Consider the following 23890-nt stretch of genomic DNA (forward strand, 5'->3'; position numbering starts at 1 on the left):
CCCCTAAGTCGTACACAGTCTTATGTAGGGCATATAGCTGAAAAAAAACTGAGCATTGCAAAAAGAAAAGTATAACTTGTATCCAAAAAATGTTTATTATCCATTACCTATCCCTCTATCTATAGAGTATTTTCTTATAAAAAGCACTAGACTTCAGGTAATCTGCTGAGAGGCTTGTCTTAGCCTCCCTGCCCCCCTGCAGTATAATGCTGTCATTCTCTGGAGAATTGGGCGAGAACCTTCAGAGTTGTATGCTCTCCTGGTAGTCCAAAATTTGTGAGTCTCTTGTACATTTTGTTAGAGGAGGCAAAAATGCTTGTAGTCAATCATCTTATACCCATACAGCAAAATTGTATGCAATGACACAAGGATCAGATAGTCTGTGCCCAGGGTCTCTCTAAGGGTTCCAGTCACCCTATGCTAATATACTCTCAGAGCCCCCACCAATGTTTATGTTTGGAGTCATACAGCAGGCATGTTATGGACTTATATACAGTTTAGAAGCATTCCAGAGATTGATATACAATACAGAGAGCATTCCACAAATTCCACACAATACAGAGAACATTGAAGAGATTGAGGTATAATACAGAGAGCATTCCATAAACTGCCATACAAAACAGGGAGGTATTCCAGAGACAGCCCTATAATAGAGAGCATTTCAGAGATGGATATACAGTACAGAGAACATTACAGAGACAGTTGTATAACAGATGGCATTTCAGAGAATTATATTCAATACAGAAAACATTCCATTGACCCCAATACAACACATAACATTCCAGACATTGCTATACAATAGTAAGAGCATTCAAGAGTCTGATTTACAATACAGTTATCATTTCAGAGATCAGTTTTCAATATAGAAAGCATTCCATTGGCCCTAATACAATACAGAACATGCCTTAGATTTATTTACAATAGGAAGAGCATTCCAAAGTTTGCAGTACAGTACAGTGAGCATCTCAGATCATTATACAATACAGAGAACATTCTATACATGAATCCATCAATTAGTACCCTGGCATTACATTAGCTATTAGAAAGCAAATCAAAGGTGCAGCCAAGGTTCAGTCCTGATAATCATCTCAACAGCAGTGCCCTCCAAGTCCTTTTGCCCTAGGTTGCAGCCTGATCAGCCTATTGGTTGATCAGGTACTAGTTATTGCTTTAATTTCAAAGTTATGGAAGTTAGCCTAAGTGGATTTTCAATAAAACAAGACCTTGCCCGTGACATCTCATAATTCATGTGGGCTAATATATATATATATATATATATATATATTTATATATACATATATATATATATATATATATATTTATATATATATATATATATATATATATATATAGTATATACGCCTGTTGGGCACGGTGGCCCAGCATTTAATTTAATAAGATGGCAAGTTAAAAAATTTATAAAGAAATAATAGCCCCACTAGTAAAGGCGCAAACAGTGAGTGACCCAGATTTATCAATGAGTGATATCCTTGTATTCAGTTGTTACTAATCTTAAATACTGCTCCAACCAATCGGCTCCTAACTGTCATGTATTTGAAAAATGACAGTTAGGAGCTGATTGGTTGGAACACCATTGAAGATTAGTAACAAGTGATAACAAGAATATCACTCGTTCATAAATCTGGGCCACTGTGCTGGTGTCTCAAGTTCATAACTGAAAATCAGCTCCTTGTGACTTCTGGCGAGCTATGTGGCCTTAGCACGAAAGACTAGAGTGTAAGCTCATCTGGCCAGAGCCACTGCTTCTAACAAACTGTGTATAATAATTATTGCTCTTTTTACATACTGTATATACTTTTCTATGGGCCTGATTCATTACCGATCACAACTGCGAATATGCACGCAATCAGCCGATTGTTGCATTCGGCTAAAGCGTACGCATCACAGTGTTCACGCAGACCCATTGCAGAGTGACTGACAGGAAGTGAGCATTTGGGGGTGTTGACGGGGGGTGGTCAGCGAAACGCACGTGTGCCAGTGCCCTGTAACGCAATTACAGGGGTGTGCATAAATTAGTCACTGCAATGGCATACGCAGCTTGGGCTTTTCACTTCGTACCGTAAGTTTAGCAATTGTGCGTGAGGCTCTTATTTTGTTTTTTCTTGTTACATGCTGGATAAGACTGCAGAGTGTTACTTAGAACAGCTGCTTAATTCAGTCCATGAGTGTCACTACCTTTATATAGGGATATTCAGCGCCCATTGTTTTTAGTGATATTCTGGATTAGCATATTTTAGCAGTGAGACTGTGTGCGTAATTGCAGCTGAGATCGCAGTTACGATCCGTAATGAATCAGGCCCCTATGTATTATACTTTTCTATGTTATTTTGTCATTTATATGTATTTCTATTTGACACTGTTAGATTATTATAAATATTTGCATGATAAAATAAAGATCGTTTTGTACTGTATAAAATATAATTTCAAAAATACATTATGCAGTCCTGTAGTAAGTACAGGTCCATATGCAAACAACCCCCATACTTTATTAATGTAAATAATGGTCTTCTCTATTTATAGGTTATGGCAGACATATGGCGTGCAGGAGGTCGGGTGGATGGTTCTCTGTGTACTTTAGGACAGATGTCAGGAATTCTTGGTAAGGGCAGAGTGAAAGTATCAGAGTAATGCCAGTATACTGCTGCAAAGGATATGCAAATATTATCCCATTGTGTTTTAGGTCAATAGTGTTAGCAATAAATACCATGGCCGGTCTGGCTGCCTGAAGGCCTGGATGAGCGGCTCCGCCTCCTGGTGCTCTGCTTGGCTTGCATGCTGAGACGGGGTGTGATGGTTAGTCATGCCCCCATGATGCGTAGCCATGCCCACATGATGTGTGGCCACGTCCTTGTGATGTGTGGCCATTCCCTAATGATGCATGGCCAGTCCCTTGTGATGTGTGGCCACGCCCTTGTGATGTGTGGTCATTTCCCCATGATGCATGGCCAGGCCCTTGTTATGTGTGGCCATTCCCCAATGATGCATGGCCAAGCCCTTGTGATGCATGGCCATGTCCCTATGATGCTCTAGGGACAGCCTTGTTGGAGTATCCATTGATGGTTACCATCGAAAGGACCATCAGTAGTTACCATCGGTGAACCATCAATGGTTTGCACTATCTCTAGGGCCACCTCTGCTCAGGGATGCCAGGATGAGGGCCAATTAAATAATGGGGATGGGACTTAGCGGCCACTGAGAGGCAGGGCTAATCTCAGAGGGAAAAAAAAGTAATCAGCTCCCAGTCATCCATTAATGACAGAGAACCATTGCTTCTCTGCCATCGATGTGGAAACTAGTCAACAACAACCAGCCACCATCAATTTTTAAAACATTAACGGTCGATGGCCATCTCTATGATGCACGGTCTTGTCCCTTTCCCCCATGAACATACGCGCCTTTGCGTACAAAAAATGCCGGGTCCGATTCTTACCTCCAGTCAGTCCCTAATAACATCACATCAGCTGTATGAACTTCAATCATAATGAAGTGCAATTGTCCCCGTTCTTTATCTGCACCAGTTTCATAGGACAAATAGATAAACAAGAAATAAAATAGGAACAGCGCTGAGTTCATACAGAATGGTATACAGCATAAGTAACAATGATGTGCTTAATGCTAATAGAGAATATTGCTGCAGATATGATAAAATAAATACAGTTTTATCATATCATTCCTATTCAATAAATAAAATGCACAGAGAAAATGATAAAGAATATAAAGATGCTGTAATGTTATAAACCAATGAATGTGAACACAAATTGATACATGGGAGGAAAAGTGCATCCACCAGCCGGGACTATAGCTAATTGCGGCATGTATCTAATTCACTAAAGGGGAGATGCACTAAGCCTTGGGGATAGCTAAAGTGGTAAAGTAGCAACCTCTCAGCTCATAACTGTCATGTTAAAGGCTGTGTTTGAAAAATGACAGTTAGCAGCTGATTGGTTGGTACTTTATCTCTCTACTTTATATTTCTCTCCAAGGAATAGTACATTGTCTAAATAGATTCAATAATACTTACTTAAAAAGCAGCATGATGAATAATGCATGTCCTAGAACCCTTCAAAGCTGCATATGATGCGCTGGTGGAATGTGATAAAAAGATATTAAGTAGCTCAAACACAGAGGCCTAATTCAGAGACATATGTAATAGTGAGTTTTACGTAGATTGAGCTGTTGTTTGCATTTGCACATGTGCATTAGCCGCATTGCCACACGCTGCGATTGGTTTGCGATTACGCACTCACAGAGGATCCATTTGCACAGTAAGTGACAGCCAGTCAGCATTTGGGGGAAGTAACTGGGGGCGGGGTTAATAAAACGCAGACGTGTCTGGTCATTTAAACGGCGGTATATAGGCGTGCATAAATTAGCTCTAGCGATCTCCTATGCTGCGTGCGAGCCTTCTACACGTCAGGAGAGCTCCAGTGTTTGCAGCTGTTAGACCTGCCGCAAGAGCTAGATGGCTGGTCAATGGGCGTTGATGTTAATGATGTTTATGCTGGTAAGCCACGTCGTAGGCAGATGAGAAGGCAGCGGTACTCGGGTGATCTTTGGAACCATTAGTACATTTTCTCAGTTGCGTTCCGATTGAAATTGCAGCTGCGATCACATTACCATCTGTCTCTGAATAATGCCCAGAGCCTTGTGCTGTATAATAACAGCAGATGGAATCACGTCAGATTCATTAAGATACTAACGTTCTGCACACTGATGTCTCCATATACTGACCCCTGCAGTTTTTCTATCTGATAATGGGCTTCTGTGTGAGCGGTCATGTGTCTGTGCACATAGCCACGTTCCCTGACACTACCATAAGACAGATCATCTCCTTACATTCACTAAGACACCTTCCTGTCACCCCTCAGGAGCGCACAATATATTTTTAATACGCTTCTCCCTGCACGCTCCTGAAATTAGAGCTGTGACTCTCCAGGGATAGAATTGGGATCAGGGCCGGATTATAGGCAGGGCGACAGGGGCGGTCGTCCAGGGGCCCCCACACATAGGAGGCCCCCACACCCTGTCCCCTGCCACTACTGCCCTTCCAATCCTAAAACCAGCGGAGTACAGCATTTAGCTGTCTCCGCCCAGGTCCTCCTCGGCAGTCACCGGTGACTGCAGGCGGGCAGCGATCACTGACCACTTTGGATCAGAGCGCAGCGCTGCTTCGGAAAGCGGGCAGGCTGCGCGGTGAGGCTGTGCGGCACTGCAGGCGTGACGTCAAAGGTCGCGCTGCGCAGCCCCACGCCAGCTGCATCTGAAGACCGCGGATGTGAAAATACAGGACCTGCAGCTGCTGCCCCGGGTCTGCTGCTGTGTGATTGCCCTGGTGTGGAGTCAAATAATGTTTTTTTTATATGTGTGGTGGTGCTACTGATTGTGGGGTTGGGCAGGCACAATATTATATATATATATATATATATATATATATATTATACACCCACTGTGTATGTGTTGTGTGTGTGTGTGTGTGTGTATATATATAATATATATATATATATATATATATATATATATATATATATATATTTAGTGTGTATGTGTTGTGTGTATATGTATGTATGTGTATATATATATATATATATATATATAGTGTATGTATATACTGTATATGTGTGTATAATGTGTGTGTGTGTATATATATATATATATATATATATATATATGAATAAATTGGATCAGTGATAGGGCCTCCGGTCAAGTTTATTGTCCAGGGGCCCCCACAGACCTTAATCCGGCCCTGATCGGGATGCATACACAGTAGCAGAAAAACTGCTTCACTACATCTGACTTCGGTAGTGTGCACATTCCCGTGTGTGGCTGTGACCATTCCAATAATCTGGTCGGCTACAAGATGTGCCACCTACTGACACATTGTGGGGTTGCAGGAGTTGATTACAGAGTAGTATATGTACAGTAATAGCCTGCGAGTTGCAAGCAGCTGAGAGATGTTGGCGATTTACAGTAGCTACTAGATTTCAAGCGACAATTGTTCAAAAGGCAAAAACCAACCCGGTTTTATATTTGAGAGAATTGGTGCTTAATATCTAGCAGCCAAATCACCAACATCTCACGGCTGTCTGTAACTTGCAGCTTATTACATACCCCCGTATATGACAAGGTGCTGAGACCACCTTAATTATACATACAGTATCTCTGTAAATTGACAGAATATAAATTGTATCTCAATATCAGATGAAGATACAAACTCTAATTTGTCTGAATGCATTAAGTAGCTATGATATTGCATAGTGTCAGTTGTTATACTTATTTAGAATTAGCATTGCTACAATGTATATACTGTAGGCTTACTGAATATTTTATCATTTTTATCTTTCTTTTAGGCTGGACATTTCCACGTTCCAGGCAATGTGCAAAATACAGAAATACACTTATGTTGATCCCAAAATTTTCACAGAATTAGTTCGTGTACTGTCAAATCTACAGAATCTGACCTCTGGCTGCATAAACCCTATTGGATGCCCATTTACCAATCAGGTGACTATGGCATGGATACCACTAGGCATTGTGTACATGTTTTATTTGCTAGTAACATTCACAAATGGAAATGTCCCAATTTCAGGATCATGTCAGAACAGGAGTCATTAGAGATACTGGGGCTGGTTCTGAGTTAGATGGATCTCTGCACGGGCGCAAATGGCGAGTTCTTGTATATAGCGCCTGCGCAGTTGTGATTTTATGCATCTTTGCAAATGTCCATTCATTGTTGCCGTGGTTACTAGGGTTAACAATTTATTGAAACACTAACCTTCATTTGCTAGGAAAAGGTATAAAACCACTCATACAGTCACATTTACCTATTGTGCATTCATTCCTTCTTCTGGGCAGTTATACTTCCCCTGTCCCTACTGCAGGTACAGAATCTGTTGCACACTTAGGGGCATATCCAAATGCAGGTGATATTTAAAAAAAAACTCCAATATAATTGCCTGCAAGAAAATCAGCCGTGGTAATGCCTACAGAAATACATGCTACTTTTTTCTCACATCCTAAGAGCAAGTAACATTTTTACTAAAATCATTATTTTAAGGAAAAATTGTCAGGTCTTGCTTCAGAACGCCTAAGACATCCGTCCCCCTAATGGCTACTTAAGCAATTTTCACTAACTTGTGAAAAAAGACTGAGGAGCGATATGAGTGAGCCGTGCTATTATAGGGCAGGTAGTGTATGTCCTGGGAGAGCGGGCGCACTGGCCTATGTCCGGGGGAAATACGGTAAGTTGGTTTAGCCTATGCTCGGTGATGTCATGACTGTCACCAGCACTCAGATAAATCATAAAAATAATTGTTACAGCGAGACAAAAGACTAAATGTTTCTTAATGCAAAATTGTGCTCACATTAAGTAATTGCTACAGTATTTATTAATATAAAGGTGGATATATACATATATATATATATATATATGTATATATATATATATATATATATATATATATAGTGGTCACAAGGAGGCACTGTGCAGACTTTTTTCAAAATAAAACAATGTCATTTATTCCATTCCTACAGCGTTTCGGGGTGACCCCCCGTCTTCAGGGACAAGCAATACAGACTGACACATTACATACACAAATATATACACGACACACATGCAATTAAAACACCATTATCATACTAACCTGTGACACGCTGCCGCCTGAGGATCCGCTTCCTGCTCCGGCTCGTGTGTCCGTCACGTACCCGGTGACGTCATCGGTAGCGCGGCACAGGGAAATGATGTATGCTCTCTGTTGCCAAGCAACATGAGTACTACAAAAACAAAATTCAACAAACAAGTTAAAAACAACGGCACTGTGTGACTGTTATTCTTAGCATAGTGAAGAAAAAACACTGTATATACAACTTAACTACAACAACAAACCATCAATGTGATACCATATATTCTACCAACAGCAGACTTTATCACTACTGATGATGTTACAGAAAAAATATCAGACAAATTTGTAATGTGTCAGTCTGTATTGCTTGTCCCTGAAGACGGGGGGTCACCCCGAAACGCCGTAGGAATGGAATAAAGGACATTGTTTTATTTTGAAAAAAATCTGCAGAGTGCCTCCTTGTGACCACTATTTATATAAGGGATTCATCTCCCTGGATGGGCACCGCAGCAGGACATCAGTCATTAACCTTTGGAGTGCCGGACACATTGGGCTATATATATATATATATATATATATATATATATTACATTTAGACTAACAATACATTTGAATGCATACTGTACATGCTTATTCCAATGTACATTGCATACGTGTATGTTCATAAATGAAATATAATCGTGTAGTAAAGAGTAATAACACATACATGAGTGGTTACAGCCTGACAGGGCTTTGGCTCTCATGCCTTTTAGCACCCCCATTGTATGATGCTACCAAATCTTTTGGTGCACAAGGCAGCTACATACAGTATGCTGCCTATCCTTTGTCCCAGCCAGGGAAGCGGCTGGCGGCATTGATACCCCAAGGTCTCGGGCTGAGCCCCATGAACACAGTATGCTGGTTATAATATTTTGTCTTGTTTTTTTCTCATAGGCTAGGATAAATGATGTGTACCGCTTCACAGCTACTGTAGTACTAATATTGTCGGAATGCCCTTCAATCAGCATTGGGGTAAGTAATTAATTTATTCCACTGCATCCAGATCATAACCGGATCCTACTAGCAGACACACTGTAGAGGAATTCTCTGTCGCTGACACCTTGGGCCATATTCATTTAGTTTCACACCAGCAATACTTTTCCGCCTGCCGGACTTTTCGCCTATATCGCGTGTTTTGGACACGAAAACTTTTAGTGTGCGCCCCCGCTATTCGCTGTATTCAATTGCAAAGGACGTAAAAACTTCCCGTAGTGTCCCGGCGAAACTCAAACATGCGAAAAGTGCTGTCAAAGATGGAGTAATCAGCCAAACACCCCCAAAAAGATGCACTAAAATTGGGGATCAGTATAGATGTCCCCGAATAGCCCCCCTGAAGCTATTTGGGGTACTTAAGTGCTGTCAATTGCCTCTAATTAGCATCTTTGCACAAGTGGTGAAGAATAGCATTAAGCAGTATTTTTTGGAGAAAATAAGTAGTCCTGTCAAATTTGGGGTACTTGAAAATGGGTGCAAGCATGGTTTAAATTTGCTAAAGTGAAGTTTTAAGTGATGTAAAAAATGCACCTGCAATCAAAAAAACACCTACCCCTACTTGCAGACCCCCCAAAAGACTATTTTGCTACTTCTTATGTGTGTACCCCCACTTTGTACTTTTTCGCCCCCATTTTCAAAGTAATTTTTTGGGGAGTTCCTTTTTTTTTTTGACACAGTTATCCTTTGGGAGGCTGCCCCAAGGGTGCAGAGTGTTTTCCGCACCTTTGCACCTCAAAAAACAATTCTCCATTTTTTTCCGCCTGCTATTCATAGGCAAAACTTTTTTGTGTATGCGAAAAGTCTTTGCAGTTGAATACGGCAAAAACTTTCCGCCTGGAGAAATAACATCATCTGTGATACTTATTAACGGATTCCGACTTTTCGCCACTAATTGAATGCGGCCCTTTGTGTGTTAAAAGCGCCGATTGAATGGCTGCTGCAGTTATTCGACCAGTACTCTCATTACACAGATGTCAGCAAGGAGACATTCACAAATATCCTCAAAAACCTGGTCTCCTTTACTGACATGCAGGGAAGCCAGAATCTCAGCAGCTACAGGGGATCCCGTCACTTAAATACCAGTTATTTTACTAGTCCTCAGTAGGGAGGATTAATCTTTCAATATTTAGTATTGCAATATATTTTTGAAAGTTTTTGTGTTCATTTACTGTATGCATATGGTTTGTTACTTTGGAGGATAAAGTACCAACCAATCAGCCCCTATCATTTTTCAAACACAGCCTGTAACATAGCAGTTAGATGCTGATTGGTTACTGCTTTACCTCTCTCCAAAATTTGTTAAATCCCCCCTTAAATTTTTATAAGCCTGTTTATCTTTCTTCTAGGCAACAGTGGTAAATAGCGCCTTACAGTGTCTTGAAGCTATCGATTTTGAAGGACAGGATACGTGTACCCAAGCTTACATATTCCATGTTGCAGCTATAAATAAACAGTCGGACAAGTGTGAAAGCATGTTTGCTATATTAAAGGGAAAAGTCATCATAGAAGGTATTATTCATGGCTCTTTCTGTGATATTAATATAGTTTGATCCAAAGGGAGCAAAGTATAAGTAATTACAAAGCCCATTTCAAATAGGATATAGAGTCATCACATTTGAATTTATTTAATTCATTTGATAGCAAATACAGTATATAAAGGTAGAGGCGGAGTTTGCAGATGTTCAGATATTCTTTCAGGTGCCAGAACAAACTGATGATAAACATTCAGGACCCTTTATAAAGCTTGTACAGCTTGATAAAGGGTCCTGAGCAGACCCGAATCATTCCTGTTTCTTGCACCAAATAAACTAGTTAATGCATAAACTGTATCCAAAGTGCTGTACCTTTCTGCATATATATTTGTGCCAAAATAAATATACACACACTTTTCACACTTTGTATGTGAATGAATGTTGAAGAACAGAGGGCTGGAATAAGCCTGATGGCTATTAAACTGCAAGGTCATTACAGGCAGTGTGTTAAATGACATATTGACGTTGTGGTTCCAATTTGGGGTGGAAATGTTGTTACCATTTTATTGTACTATAGCTGTAGGGAGTAGGGATCTTGGGGTGGGTCTTGTTAGTTTATAATGGGTCGCTGGCTTCAGATCAGCCTCTTTGTTTCCTGAAATTTTATGCCTCTACCTAACTCCCCTTTATGTAGTTTGTCACATTGTCAGCTTATTGAGCGGTTGATAGGAAAAAATAGAAGTCCAATAGCCATCTTACTGAATTGATGAGGTTATCTACCCTTAAATAAACTGAGCAGGTTGACTTCACTGTGTTGGGGTCAGCAGCACCTGTGTGTGCCTTGCACAATATATTGGTATAGAAGTATTTCAGATTAAATTGAGGAGGTTTGTAAGCCTCGGATAAAAGTTCCGTTCCATGGAAATTTGCATCACTCAATTCACTGTCAGCAGATCACATTCTAATGTGGGAATAGTCCCCCAGGAAGGATACTCTGGTTGCACGATTGGCCAAGATTGGTTGGGTAGACACTCAAGGCACAAGATGCCTGAGAACTTAGTGCATGATGGGGTGGCTTCCGACCAATCAGGGACAGTTGGATGAGGTCCTTCATGGACTGTTGGGTGTTAGAGATCACAGAATGTCATTTACCTCAAGGGTCTCCACCCAGGAGATTTTTCTCCACTGCCCTTCCAAAGGAAGACATAAAGAGAGCAGCTTTTGATCTCTTCTCTCAGATGGGGTGATTGTACCAGTACCAGGGGATCTGCTGGTTTTACTAAAACCTCTTCTTGGGTCAGAAGCTGGACAGGTCGCTTTGGTCCATCTTCAGCCTCAGAGCCCTCGAAGCAAAGGCTTTTGGTTGATTGGTTCAAGATGGAATATATGAGATCTATGATATGTGGCATGGAGGTCAAAAATATTTTGGCCTCCATAATGAGGCCAAAATATATCTCCACATCCCTATATGGGAGAGACATAATTTGCTCCTCATATTCACTGTAGGGGGTCTTGCACCAGCTCTGCAATTTTTAACTAAACTCATTATAGTAATGGTGTCAATGTTATGGAAGATGGGTATTACAATTGTACCCTACTTAGATGATCTCTTGGTAAAAGCAGACTCTCCTCCCTTGCTGCGCAGTCACTTTGACTAGACAGTTCAATACTTGCAGGAACATAGTTGGATTCTGAATTTCAAGAAGTTTCATCTGGTGTCCTGTCAAAGCATGCTGTACCTGGGTTTGATCTTTAACACCAATCTTTAGAGGCTCTTCTTTCCAGAATATAAGGTCTGTTCCCTTTAGAGTTTGGTCCAAAAGGTGCTGGCCTTTGATTGCTCATTGGTTCTATTGTGCATTAAATTGATGTTGAAGATGTTTTTTACCTTCAAGACAATACTATACACCTTGTTCTACTCCCCGGAGTTTCCCTGGGAAATTCTGAAGGGTTGGTTAGGGTCCAACGATCATCTGGCCTAACAGCTACTCACTTTCTCTCTGAGTACTTGTCTTGCCTGCAGTGGTGGCTGGTCATGGAGAATCTTAGCATGGACAGGTCTCTGCCCTCTTCATCCTGGGTCCTTGTGACCATGTATGCCAGTCTTCTGGGTTGGGGCATTGACTTTATACCTTCACCTGTAGGGACTTTGGACCCACATAAGCCCACCCTTCCCATAAATCTTCTAGAGCTCTTTGCCATATTCTTTGCTCTGTCCAGTGCTCAGTCTGTTCTCCGGGCAAACCAGTCAGGATGTAAGCAGACAAATATGAAGGGGGCACCCAGACTGCCAGTGTAATAGTTGAAGCTGATTAGATACTGGTGGAGTGGAGTCATCCGTGTTGGTGATCTAGTCTGTGTCCAAACTCGCAGTAAACAATTAAGAACAAGATCCTGCTGGGGAAGTGATATCTTCACCCAGAGGTCTCCCCTAGCATAATAAGCTGTGTGGCTGCCAGAGGTGAATCTAATGGCCTCTTTCCACAACTGCATTGTTCCCACAATTTGTGCCCAGTCCAGGGACATGAGAGCCTTTGAGATTAATGCCATGACTGTTTTTGGTCTTGGGTATCTCTTTTCTCAGTTGCCAATGTTGCCTCGCATGGCCAAGAGAATCAGGACACAGGGAATGCTGGTTATCCTAGTGGCTCTAATTTGGCCCCAGTAGTCCTGGTACACAGATGTCCTAAAATTACTTTAGTTCCTGGTTCAGGTCTTCCCTTGCATCCAGATATATTGCAAAAGGGTCCATGCCTACACCAGGACATTCCTCAGTTGGCTTTAATGGCATGGCTATTGAAGCCAGTCTCTTAAAGGCTAAGGTGTTTTCTTACAATATGGTGCAGACAATGCAGGCCATAAACCTGTGTTGGCCTGGAACCACCACAGGCTGTGGAAGATCTACATTTTGTGGTGAGAGAAACAGGGGTACCATACTTACTTTTTGTCTTTCACATTTCTTTGCTTTCTTTCAGGTTGTTTTGGAGATTGGCCTCCACTGGGGTTATCTCATGATGCAGTTCTCAGCGCTGTTCCTTTGTTTAGCAGTTGGCCCTTATTCCAGAAGTTTGTACTCTTTTGAAGAGCATTTTGCATGTTCACGCATCTTTGTTCTTCCCATGGCTCCATTGGATCTAAACATGGTTCAATCTTCTCTTACAGGGCAACAGTCAAGCCCTTGGACACTCTTGAGCTGAAGGTTTTGACAAGACTTCACAGATGAACTCATGCACTGGCCTGGTGGGTCTCCAAATTTGGAGCCTTGTCTTGCAATGAACCTTTCATTGTCTTGCATGAGGATTGGGCAGTATTACATATAGTTCCATTGTTCCAAATGAAAGTTGTGTCGACTATCCACATCAATCAGGAAATTAGTCTTCCTGTATTTTGGCTTTCTTCTTCCTCTGAGGACATTGGCTTTTTGGATGTGGCCCGGTCCCTTTGTCTGTATTTGAATGGGACTTCCTCAGTTAGGTGGATGGATTCTCTACCGGTACTTTATGATGTGTGTAAACATGATTGGCCAGTGGGAAACAGACTATTGTGCAGTGGATCTGCTCTGTTATCCTCCAGACTTTCCCCAGTGCAGGGCAGATAGCTCTGGCGTGCTCTAGCAGGGCAGTGAGTGCTTCTTGAATTGCATGGAATAGGGCCTCTGTGGGGCAGTTGTGCCAGGTGGCCAACTAGTCCCCTGCTCACACTTTTACCAAATTATACTGGTTTCAGGTGTTTGCTTCAAGGGATACCAGTTTCAGACGGAAGGTTCTGTCTTCATGTTGTTTGAGCGTTCCCTCCTCTGAGGGTGGCTATTGAATGTACAGTGTTCCCCAGATTGGATGCAAGAGATTCCACCGGGGAAATACTATATTCCCTCCCTTACTCTCAGTTTAGTGTTTGTTGATTGGTTCATGCTGGTTTACAAGTTCCATTACATTGTTTACCTTAGGTTTAGGTCTATTTTGATGATGTACTGATGAGCAGGGGTTGCAAAAGTGAGGAGATTATGTATGAAAGTTATAGTAGTCTAATAAGTACCAGCTCCTTTGAACCCCTCTAGCAACCTATGGTGAGCAAAGAAAGGGATCAATGGTAAGTACAAAAATACTGTTTTTGTATCTTGTGTTTTTGTTTTTTAAAACCGAAATAAAAAACATTTTGAATCCTATTGGGAGATAAGTGCAAAATAAATAACATTTATTATTATTATTATTATTATTATTATTATTATTATTATTAATCCCAAATCTAATTTTCACACCCACAGGTGGCATGGCTCACTGGCAATGTGACTCCACCTCAGAGAATGTGGTTGTCACAGTGAACATATTTTTGGCCATCATGAAGTGTTTTGAACTGACTCAGGAAATAAAGGACTTGCTTGGACAGATAGCCATATACTTGACTTCACGGATGAACTCATATGGTGGTTTCCTGTCCTCACAGGTACTCAAGGGCTATGCAATATATATATATATATATATATATATCTTATGTTTATTATTACTTATCACTTCATTCTAATAACAACTTATTCTCTTTCTACCAGGATACAGTAGAAGCTATTAATGGACTGACTCATTATGGGCGACTGCTAAACTATAAGAATGCTGAAGTTGACATGTACTATGAAGATGTACTAATTGCCCATTTAACTGTCAAAGAAGAAAACAAATTCCTGGTCCGGTCAGAGCAGTATAATGGTAGTCTAAATGGGACTTTCATAATATACGTCGGTGGGAATGGAAATACTCTGGTACAGGTGAGACTTCCCAGGGACGTTAATGATACATTCAGGGCTGTCATCAGGAATTGTGGGGCCCGGGACTGACTAAATAGGCAGGGCCCCTGGGCCCCCCTCCCCCTGCTACCACCAAGTCATGACTTACCTTATTGCCTTGAATAATGCTCCTTCTGGCTTCTTCACCCCTCACGCGCTGCGGCTCCTCTGACTTCTTCCATTCAGCGACGTGTCATGAAATTACGGGCGCCGACTCCAAAGGGGAAAAAAATTATTGAACAAAACTAGGGGCAAAAGCAGGAGGGGGTGGGGGTGGGGGTGGGGTGTCTAATGTGTATATATGTATAATATATACAGTATATATAAATATATACATAACATGCATTTATTATATATAACACATATATTCACATTATCACATAAATACACAATAGCACATATACAGTATACACAATAACACATATATGCACACTAACATACATATATCCGCACATATACAGTATACACAATAACACATATATGCACACTAACATACATATATCCACACAAACACATACATACACATATATCCACACTAACATACATGCATACACATTTATCCACACCAATATATACATAATAGCATACATACACATATATACACTTTAACACATACATACACACATACCGACACATACATATGCTAAAACACATACATACTACTTACACTTCTGATGCAGGTTGCTAATGGGGGCGTACACCTGCATTATTAGGCCGCATTAGCTCCGCCTCCATTGCGATCGTAGCGTGAGACTGAACTCAGGGAAATCGGCCCATGGTTGTTGCGGGAGTGGGTAGTGCAGGGCTGGGCTGTGCAGCGGTGGTAGGAGCGGCCACGGGCCCCCTCCCATTCTGCAGTGTCCGGGCCCGGGACTCTAGTCCTGGCAGTCCCCCCTGATGGCGGCCCTGGATACATTCATACTGTACGTGAATGCGGAAGCTTTCCAATAATCCAATAAGATCCCATTTGTCCAGCCCTTTTCTCTGGCCCCATAACAAAAGCACTTCCATGACTGATAGATAATTTTGTCTTGTACTCAAGATTGTGAATATGCGTAAAAAGACGGAGGCTTTGATGGCACAATGAAATATGCTAGTCACTGAGGGATTGGAGCTATCTATAGATGTGGTTAAGTGGGTCCACCGTCTGTAAAATTAAAAATAAAACACAGAGAACAGACTAAGGAGCCGACAAAAGTGATGAGTTAATAACGTGCACATGGCTTGGGGGTGACACTGTCACTGCCCCATGGCACCTGCATTTGGCTTGCAAGGTGCCTGTAACAGTTCCCAGAAATCAATAGCTCTGCTGCAGAGCCGTCTGGAGACTGTAGAGCCATCAGAAGCATCCTAAGTACACTATGGGCCGTGCTCTACGTCCTAGTGCCGATGGCCCCGTCCTCTTGGTGTGATGTCATGATTGGTTTGGGGCTCAGGACTGGCATCTCTCAGCCTAGAGCCCTGCTCCAGCCATTTGTCTAAGATTGTACAAACTAGGGATGTGCGCCGGACCATTTTTGCCGGATTTGGATTTGGATTTGGTTCTAATTCGTCGTCCGGCTTTGGATTTGGATTTGGATTTGCCAAACTGCGGTGACTGGCTTTGGATTTGGATTTGGATTTGGATTTGGATTTTTTTACAAAAATTGACAAAAAAAGCTAAAATCACATAAATTGGTCTTTTTTTTCATCCTAGAGTATTATTAACCTCAATAACATTAATTTCCAGTCAATTTAGACCATATCACAGCTTATAATATTGTTTTCAACATTATTGGCCAAAGGTTGCAGTGAGCTGACTGGTTACTAAGCGACAAAGCAGCGGCACAACGACACAGACACCACAGTATAAAGCACATTATGACACATTGCCACACAGCAGTGGCAGAAATGAAAAGTAGTGCACCCACCCAGTGGGGTACGGCCAGCAGAGTCACAGTACTTGTTTACAAAGTGGGCTACGGCCCTAGGAGTCACAGTGCACAATCTTATTAGCATTACACCGCACATAGGGCCTGATTCACATTACACCATAAAGTAGTGTCTCTTATTTATGTTACGACACACAGTAGTGCCCCTTTTACACAATGCCCACAGTAGTGACCCTTTTACACAATGCCCACAGTAGCGGTGTCCCTTACACAATGTCCCCCAGCAGTGGTGCCCCCTATGCAGTCCCCTTAGTAGTACGGTCCACTATGCAGTGCCCCCAGTTGAATGCTCCCCAGTAGTATGCCCCCCATTAGCAGGCCCCCCCAGTAGTATGTCCCCCATTAGCAGGCCCCCCCAGTAGTATGCCCCCCATTAGCATGCCACCCAGTAGTATGCCCCCCAGTAGTATGGCTCCCCCAGTAGTAGGCTGCCCCAGTAGCAGGCCCCCCCAGTAGTAGGCTGCTCCAGTAGTAGCCCCCCCTGTAGTATGGGCCCCCCCTGTAGTATGGCCCCCCCTGTAGTAGGCCCCCCCAGTAGTATGGCCCCCCCCAGTAGCAGGCCCCTCAGTAGTATGGCCCTCCCAGTAGCAGACCCCCCCCAGTAGTATAGCCCCCCCCAGTAGCAGGCCCCTCTGTAGTATGGCCCCCCCAGTAGTATAGCCCTGCCCAGTAGCAGACCCCCCCCAGTAGTGCAGACCCCCCCAGTAGTATAGCCCCCCCCCAGTAGCAGGCCCCTCTGTAGTATGGCCCCCCAATAGTGCAGATCCCCCCCAGTAGTATGGCCCCCCCAGTAGCAGACCCCCCCCCAGTAGTATAGCCCCCCCCAGTAGCAGGCCCCTCTGTAGTATGGCCCCCCCAGTAGTATTGCCTCCCCCAGTAGCAGACCCCCCCCCAGTAGTGCAGACCCCCCCCCAGTAGTATAGCCCCCCCAGTAGCAGGCCCCTCTGTAGTATGGCCCCCCCAGTAGTATAGCCCCCCCCCCAGTAGCAGACCCCCCCAGTAGTGCAGACCCCCCCCCCAGTAGCGCCCTCGGACCTTTGACAAGTAAAAAAAAAACAAAAAAAAACTTACCTGTATCCCCGCTCCCGCGCCGTCCGCTCTGTCACACGCTGAGGAGGGAGCCGGAAGACGGAGCTCATGTGTGAGCTCCAGCCGGCTCCCTCCGTGCAGCAGCCAATGAGAGTCTGTGTGACTCTCATTGGCTGCTGTAACAAACACACAGCTGCCGCTGGCGGCTGTGTGTCTGTGTCTGTGTAGGGCAGAGCGCTATCACTGCGCTCTGCCCTACACGCGAGGAGACCTGATGTCGGATTCTCTAGTGAGAATCCGACATCAGGCGGCCGCCGTTCGGCCCCGAACGGGGATCCGAGTCAGGCGGTGAACACCCGAACAGGGTTCGGGTGGACTCGGATCCCCAATGTTCGGAGCGGTTCGGATTCCACAGAATCCGAACCGCTCATCTCTAGTACAAACCCTTGCTAACCCCCCTAAAAGAAAACTTACTCAAAACTATATAATATATATATAATTCAAATCAGTTTCAGGTATTTAGAATTAGAATTTAGAATACTGTTTATTCATATTAGGCCTAGTTATCTAATAGGAACTCACAGCTGAATACTGGTGGTAGACTAAAGCACAAGCAAACAGTTAAAGTCGCAATAATATGATCCAATAACCATCATCACACACTATGGAGATTATAACTCTCACCCCTGTACGTCATGGTCGTCAACAGAGTGCCTGCCCCCTTCACAAATTATATGCCTGAGGTATCCACACATCTCATGCAGGTAATATCTTTCAATTAAAATGCTCCACAGTGCACACGGCCAGACATGCGATAATGGCTACTGTTTGCTGCTCTTTACTGCCCTGATAAGCACAGACCAAGGCAACACAAATCATCAAAACATATAACACAAATAGGAAAATGAGTCACACGGGAGGAATTTTAATTCATGAAAAGAGGCCTAAATCCTCCCTCTTGTCTCTAAATTAAACTATAAAGGCCCACATCTTTCCCCTAGCTATGGGCCGGCTATCCAAATTAACCCAAACCCCTAATTCTCCCCATCAACAAGTGACATCCCATATCTGCCCGGCAACAAGTGACATACCCTATGCTTACTGGCTTAATTTTATTGTCAGCACAGACGGTGTAATGGTAGCATTACTGCCTCACAGCACTGAGGGCCTGATTCAGAGCCGCTCGTAAGTGGCCACTTGTTCGCTCCGAGCAATGTTCGCACATCTGCGCATGCGTATGGGTTGTAATGCGCATGCGCCAACCAGTCAGTGCGGTCAGAAATCGTGTGCTCGCAAAATAGCGAATGCCTGCTAATTTGAGTGACAGGATGAGGCGTTTGTGGGTGGTAACAGGGGAAGATGCTTGAAAACGGGGAGTGGAGATCCGAACGCAGGCGTGCCAAACGGCCAAAACGGGCATTTTAAGGGTGTGCATAATTAACAAAGCAGCGTCATCGACCACGTCACTTGTTGTCTTTTAACCTGAACTGCTCACATGATTGCGGTAGGAAAATGCTACCACAAGAATAGCGAACAGGTCATACGCCTTTCGTTGTACTCGATTAGTCAAATAAATAGCGGAGATGACGTATGATGCGAGCGGCCAAGGGGCATGTTTACAAAATAGCGAGCGCATGTTTCGGACGCTCGCTCAGACATAGAGGCATCAACAGACCACAAAGAGCGAGCGCTCAATTTAAATAGCCAGCCCCTTTTTCTGAACAAGCGTCCGCAAATAGCGTCCGGCTCTGAATCAGGCCCTGAGGTCGTTGGTTCGATACCCACTTCGGCCCTAACTGTGTGGAGTTTGTATATTCTCCCTGTGCTTGCGTGGGATTCCTCCGGGTACTCCGGTTTCCTCCCACACTCCAAAAATATACTGGTAGGTTAATTGGCTCCTAACAAAATTACCCCTAGTGTGTATGTGCATGTGGTAGGGAATATAGATTGTAAGCTCCACTGGGGCAGGGACTGATGTGAATGGCCGAATATTCTCTGTAAAAGCGCTGCGGAATATGTGTGCGCTATATAAATAACTGATAATAAATAAATAATAAATTGTCAAATAAGGTCCTGCCATGTGGGCTTAAGTCACCTCTTGCGCATTCAGTCCTCATTTATTCCTAAATTTGAATAAGCAAACATTTTTTTTTCATTTAAGTTTAAGAGGCAAATGTATTATTTATGTTCAGCTTTTGGAAGTTTTTAAAACCACAGATGCAGCAACTTTGCCTTTCAGATCACTGGATTTACTATGCAGCTGTATGGAAGGTTAAAACAGAAATTGCTGGACATGTGTGGTGGTGTAAAAACCCCTTTGCCACATGTGGTTTATGGAAAACCACTGTCATACAGAAATGTCCATCAATCATGTTCATGTATAAGGAGTGTGTGGGCATCCAGCATTACAGAGGAGGGTTTTTTTTTTTCATTCATTTTTATATATTTTTTTATCATGCCGTCAGGCAGGAGATTTGCAGGTTGAGCTATCTCTCCTGTCACAACCACATCTGTGTTTCGGTGGTTGCTCTGACCTGTCTTCCTGTGGTTTGCTAAACCGCAGGTTAATATATCCGGTGGTTTGTGTCTTTAATGTCAATTTGCAACATGATTTTATGGTGGCTCTGCTTTAATAAATCTGTCAATTTTGAACCAATCAAAAGGGCAAAAAGATTTTACAAAATTGATGCTTGGACAATTGTGCCCTTATAAATTTAGCCCAGAGTGAAATACAGTACTATAAATTATATTCCAAAAATGTCTCTCTAATATTCTGTGAAGTTTATCAATTCCTGAACCATCCTCTTAAATCACATTACACTGTTGTACCCTATTACAACTTTTTTTACAGTTCACACAAAACTTACATTTATTCTGTAATCTTTTAATTTTTTTAATAGAAATAGATAATAAAATAATTCTAAAAAAAACATAATTTAAAACAAAAATTTTGGTCAAAAGTGACTTGTACCGATTACTATAAATGCTAAAAGGTGTCAGATCATTGACCGTCTCTTTCTCTCTGCAGATAACACATAAATACAATGAACTGGTCTCCAAGGAAAAAGCTCCCTTCTCACTGATTGTTACCACAAAGGCTGACTGTTTTGGAGAGGTCGCTGTTGTCCTTGACACCACAGTCTGTATCAGGTAACTCACTGCATAACCGTGTCTCAATGTATATTTGTTATATTCCTCAACCCTTGTGATGTATCAGTTAGCAGGATTTGCAGGCAGGGAAACCTTGGTCACGTTAGCTCGCACCCGAAAGAACACACAAGTGAGATTTCCTGTACTGTGACAATCAGAAATCTGCACAGGAGCCAATAGCATGGGGAAACCATCACATGTAACCACCCTCATTGCAAGGTTACCTTTCCACTCTGTATAATGCATTCAATGGCTGCCAGTAACCTTCTCTCGTCTGACAAGACGACTGGTCAGTGCATGACCAGATATTCATTACATTCTCACTTCATTACTGTGCATACATCCTATTGCTAATGTTGGAGCAGAGATAAGGGTTATATCATGGAGGGGGTGTGATAAACTGGAAGATTTTTAATGGCTAGATTAAATTATGCCACAACATAGCGTTTTAATTATGATTTCTTTATATGGCTTCTTTTCACCTCTCCTTATATCAGGAGCAAGGTGACATGGGCCCGCTCCTCTCTGTCCGGCGGCCGGCAGCGCACTGAGCTGTGTGTGGCCAGCACCGGAGTTATAGACTCTGAGCACTAGAGTGTGCCAGGAGTCTATAGAGTATGCACAGGTCACCGGGAAATTGGCCGCGGGGGCCATTTTACAGTCGTCTTTACACCACCGGACCCCCGCACCGATGTGGGACTCCAGAGAGGTAAGTAATACTATGGGTGCAGGGTGTGTAGTGCGGGGCCCCCCTGGACCCAGTAAGACCGTCACCAGTGAAGATCCCGATGCCATGTAAGTACTAACTAACCTAACCCCCCTAACCCTAACCCGCCCTTAGGGATGCCTAACCTCCCCACAATTGCTTAACCCTAACCCCCCTGTAAGTGCCTAAAGCTAACCCCCCCTTCCCCGCAGCCTAAACCTAACCCTCCCGGGTTGGTGCCTAATCCTAAGTCCCCCCCAGGAGCCCCTAACCTAACCCTCCCCCCAGCGGCTGTCTGTCCCGGTGCCCGGGCTTACCTTCGATCAGAATTCCGGGCGTTGGGCTCCCGGCATAGGTAAAATGACAGGCATCGGGATTTTGATCCCTGTCATTAGACTCTTGCCAAGATTAGACAGTAGGGATGCCGACGGTCAGCATTTAGATCGTCGGCATCGCGACTGAATAACTGACTCACGTGTGAAGGCAACAAAAATTACCTTCTGAGGTGCTCAAATGTCTGTTACATGAGCAACTAATTGGAGGCATGTGTAGACTTGTATGTGGCCTCTTGCTCTGTTGCAGGATATTATATAGGAATGACTAGTCAAGGAGGTAAAGGGTAGGTGCTGTCTCCTGAAAGTAGAAGAAACAAACTTTAGAAAAGTGACCAAACTATGGGCCGTATTCAATTAGTTTCACACCCACGATACTTTTTCACAGTCCACACTTTTCGCCGACTTTGCGTTTTTTAGCCTCGGAAACTTATCGTGCGCGCCCCCGCTATTCACCGTATTCAATTCCAAAGGACGCGAAAACGCGTCCCAGTGAAACACTAACAAGTTAAAAGTGTTGGCAGAATTGGGGAAATCAGACTGACACCCCCCAAAAGATGCACTAACATTGGGGAACAAAGTAGATGTCCCCCATTAGCCCTACTGAAGCTATTTGGGGTACTTTAGTGCTATAAATTGTTCCAAAATAGCTGCTTTGCACAAGTGGTGAAGAATAGCATTAAGCAGGTTTTTTTGCTGAAAATAAGTAGTCCTGTCAAATTTGGGGCACTTGAAATGGGTGCAAGCATAGTTAAAAATCGCAAGAGTGAAGTTTTAAGTGCTGCAAAAAATGCACCTTCAGCAAGCACCTGCAATAAAAAAACACCTCCCCCATACTTGTAGACCCCCCCAATAGTCTATTTCGCTAGTTTTTGTGTTTGTACCCCCACTTTGTACTTTCTTACCCCTATTTTCAAAGTGTTCTTTTTGGGGTGCTCCTCTTTTTTTTGTGATTTTTTGACAAAGTTATCCTTTGGGGGGCTGTCCAATGGGTGCAGAGTAGTTTCCGCACCTTTGCACCCCAAAACCCCAATTCTGCACTTTTTTCCGCCAGGTATTCATAGGCGAAACATTTTCGCCTATTAAATTGCATTGACTTTCCGTGTACACAAAAAGTCTTTGCAATTGAATACGCCGAATAGTTTTCGCTGATCACGGCTTTTTGCACCTAATTGAATACGGCCCTATGTCTGGGTTTGAATGTTTTGTTAATGCAGATGCTTCACAGTATCCAAAATGTGTAGAATTACAGCTAAGATAAACTGGTTCCAATATATTAGGAAAAGATCATGATTCAGCTGCATAATGAGAAATATCCTAATATACATTGAGCTTTTTGGCAACTGTGTGGATAGTAATACAAACACATGCAAAGTCATGTAAACTTTCTGTAGATATCTTATTTCTTTCTTAAGCTCACACAATTCAATCTTCTATTTAGATACATAGGAAATCGAAATGTTACCAACATGTTACTTGTTGACTATAAATCACTTACTGGGTGTACAGCTGACGGCTTCTCATTGAAGAAGGTGGGTGTCAAATCAAAACATGATTTTGTGGGCTACTTTAAAATCACAATGGCTCAATACTTATGATTATTCACACATTGTATCAACATTGTGATGTTTGGCACATTAAATTGGTGGGTTGGTATTTTGGAGAACATGGTGGAAATGGGTTGGGCTGTTTATGTAGAGGGTTGGGATGTTTGTTAGTCACGTTGGAGTAGCTTAGGGTTTATGGAGAGCAATAAAAATAGTGGAATATAATAGAATATTTTCAGATCGAATGGGAGGGATGTCGGTATAGTAAGGTTAT

The 23890-nt window shown here is 42.9% G+C and overlaps 1 protein-coding gene across 1 annotated transcript in view; it reads left to right on the top strand.

Moving 5' to 3' along the window:
* Nucleotides 1–23667, top strand: part of LOC148501812 (ovostatin-like) — a 259021-nt gene extending 235354 nt beyond the window's left edge. The window contains exons 29-36 of the mRNA XM_088449994.1: nucleotides 2542–2620; nucleotides 6369–6522; nucleotides 8574–8651; nucleotides 10019–10181; nucleotides 14409–14587; nucleotides 14691–14903; nucleotides 20910–21031; nucleotides 23511–23667. Coding sequence (XP_088306120.1) covers nucleotides 2542–2620; nucleotides 6369–6522; nucleotides 8574–8651; nucleotides 10019–10181; nucleotides 14409–14587; nucleotides 14691–14903; nucleotides 20910–21031; nucleotides 23511–23667 — 1145 coding nt within the window. The remainder of the gene's footprint in view (nucleotides 1–2541; nucleotides 2621–6368; nucleotides 6523–8573; nucleotides 8652–10018; nucleotides 10182–14408; nucleotides 14588–14690; nucleotides 14904–20909; nucleotides 21032–23510) is intronic.
* Nucleotides 23668–23890: the final 223 nt, after the last annotated feature.

Source organism: Taudactylus pleione, unplaced genomic scaffold, assembly GCF_031769625.1.
Source record: "Taudactylus pleione unplaced genomic scaffold, aTauple2 ptg000502l, whole genome shotgun sequence".
NCBI lineage: Eukaryota > Metazoa > Chordata > Amphibia > Anura > Myobatrachidae > Taudactylus > Taudactylus pleione.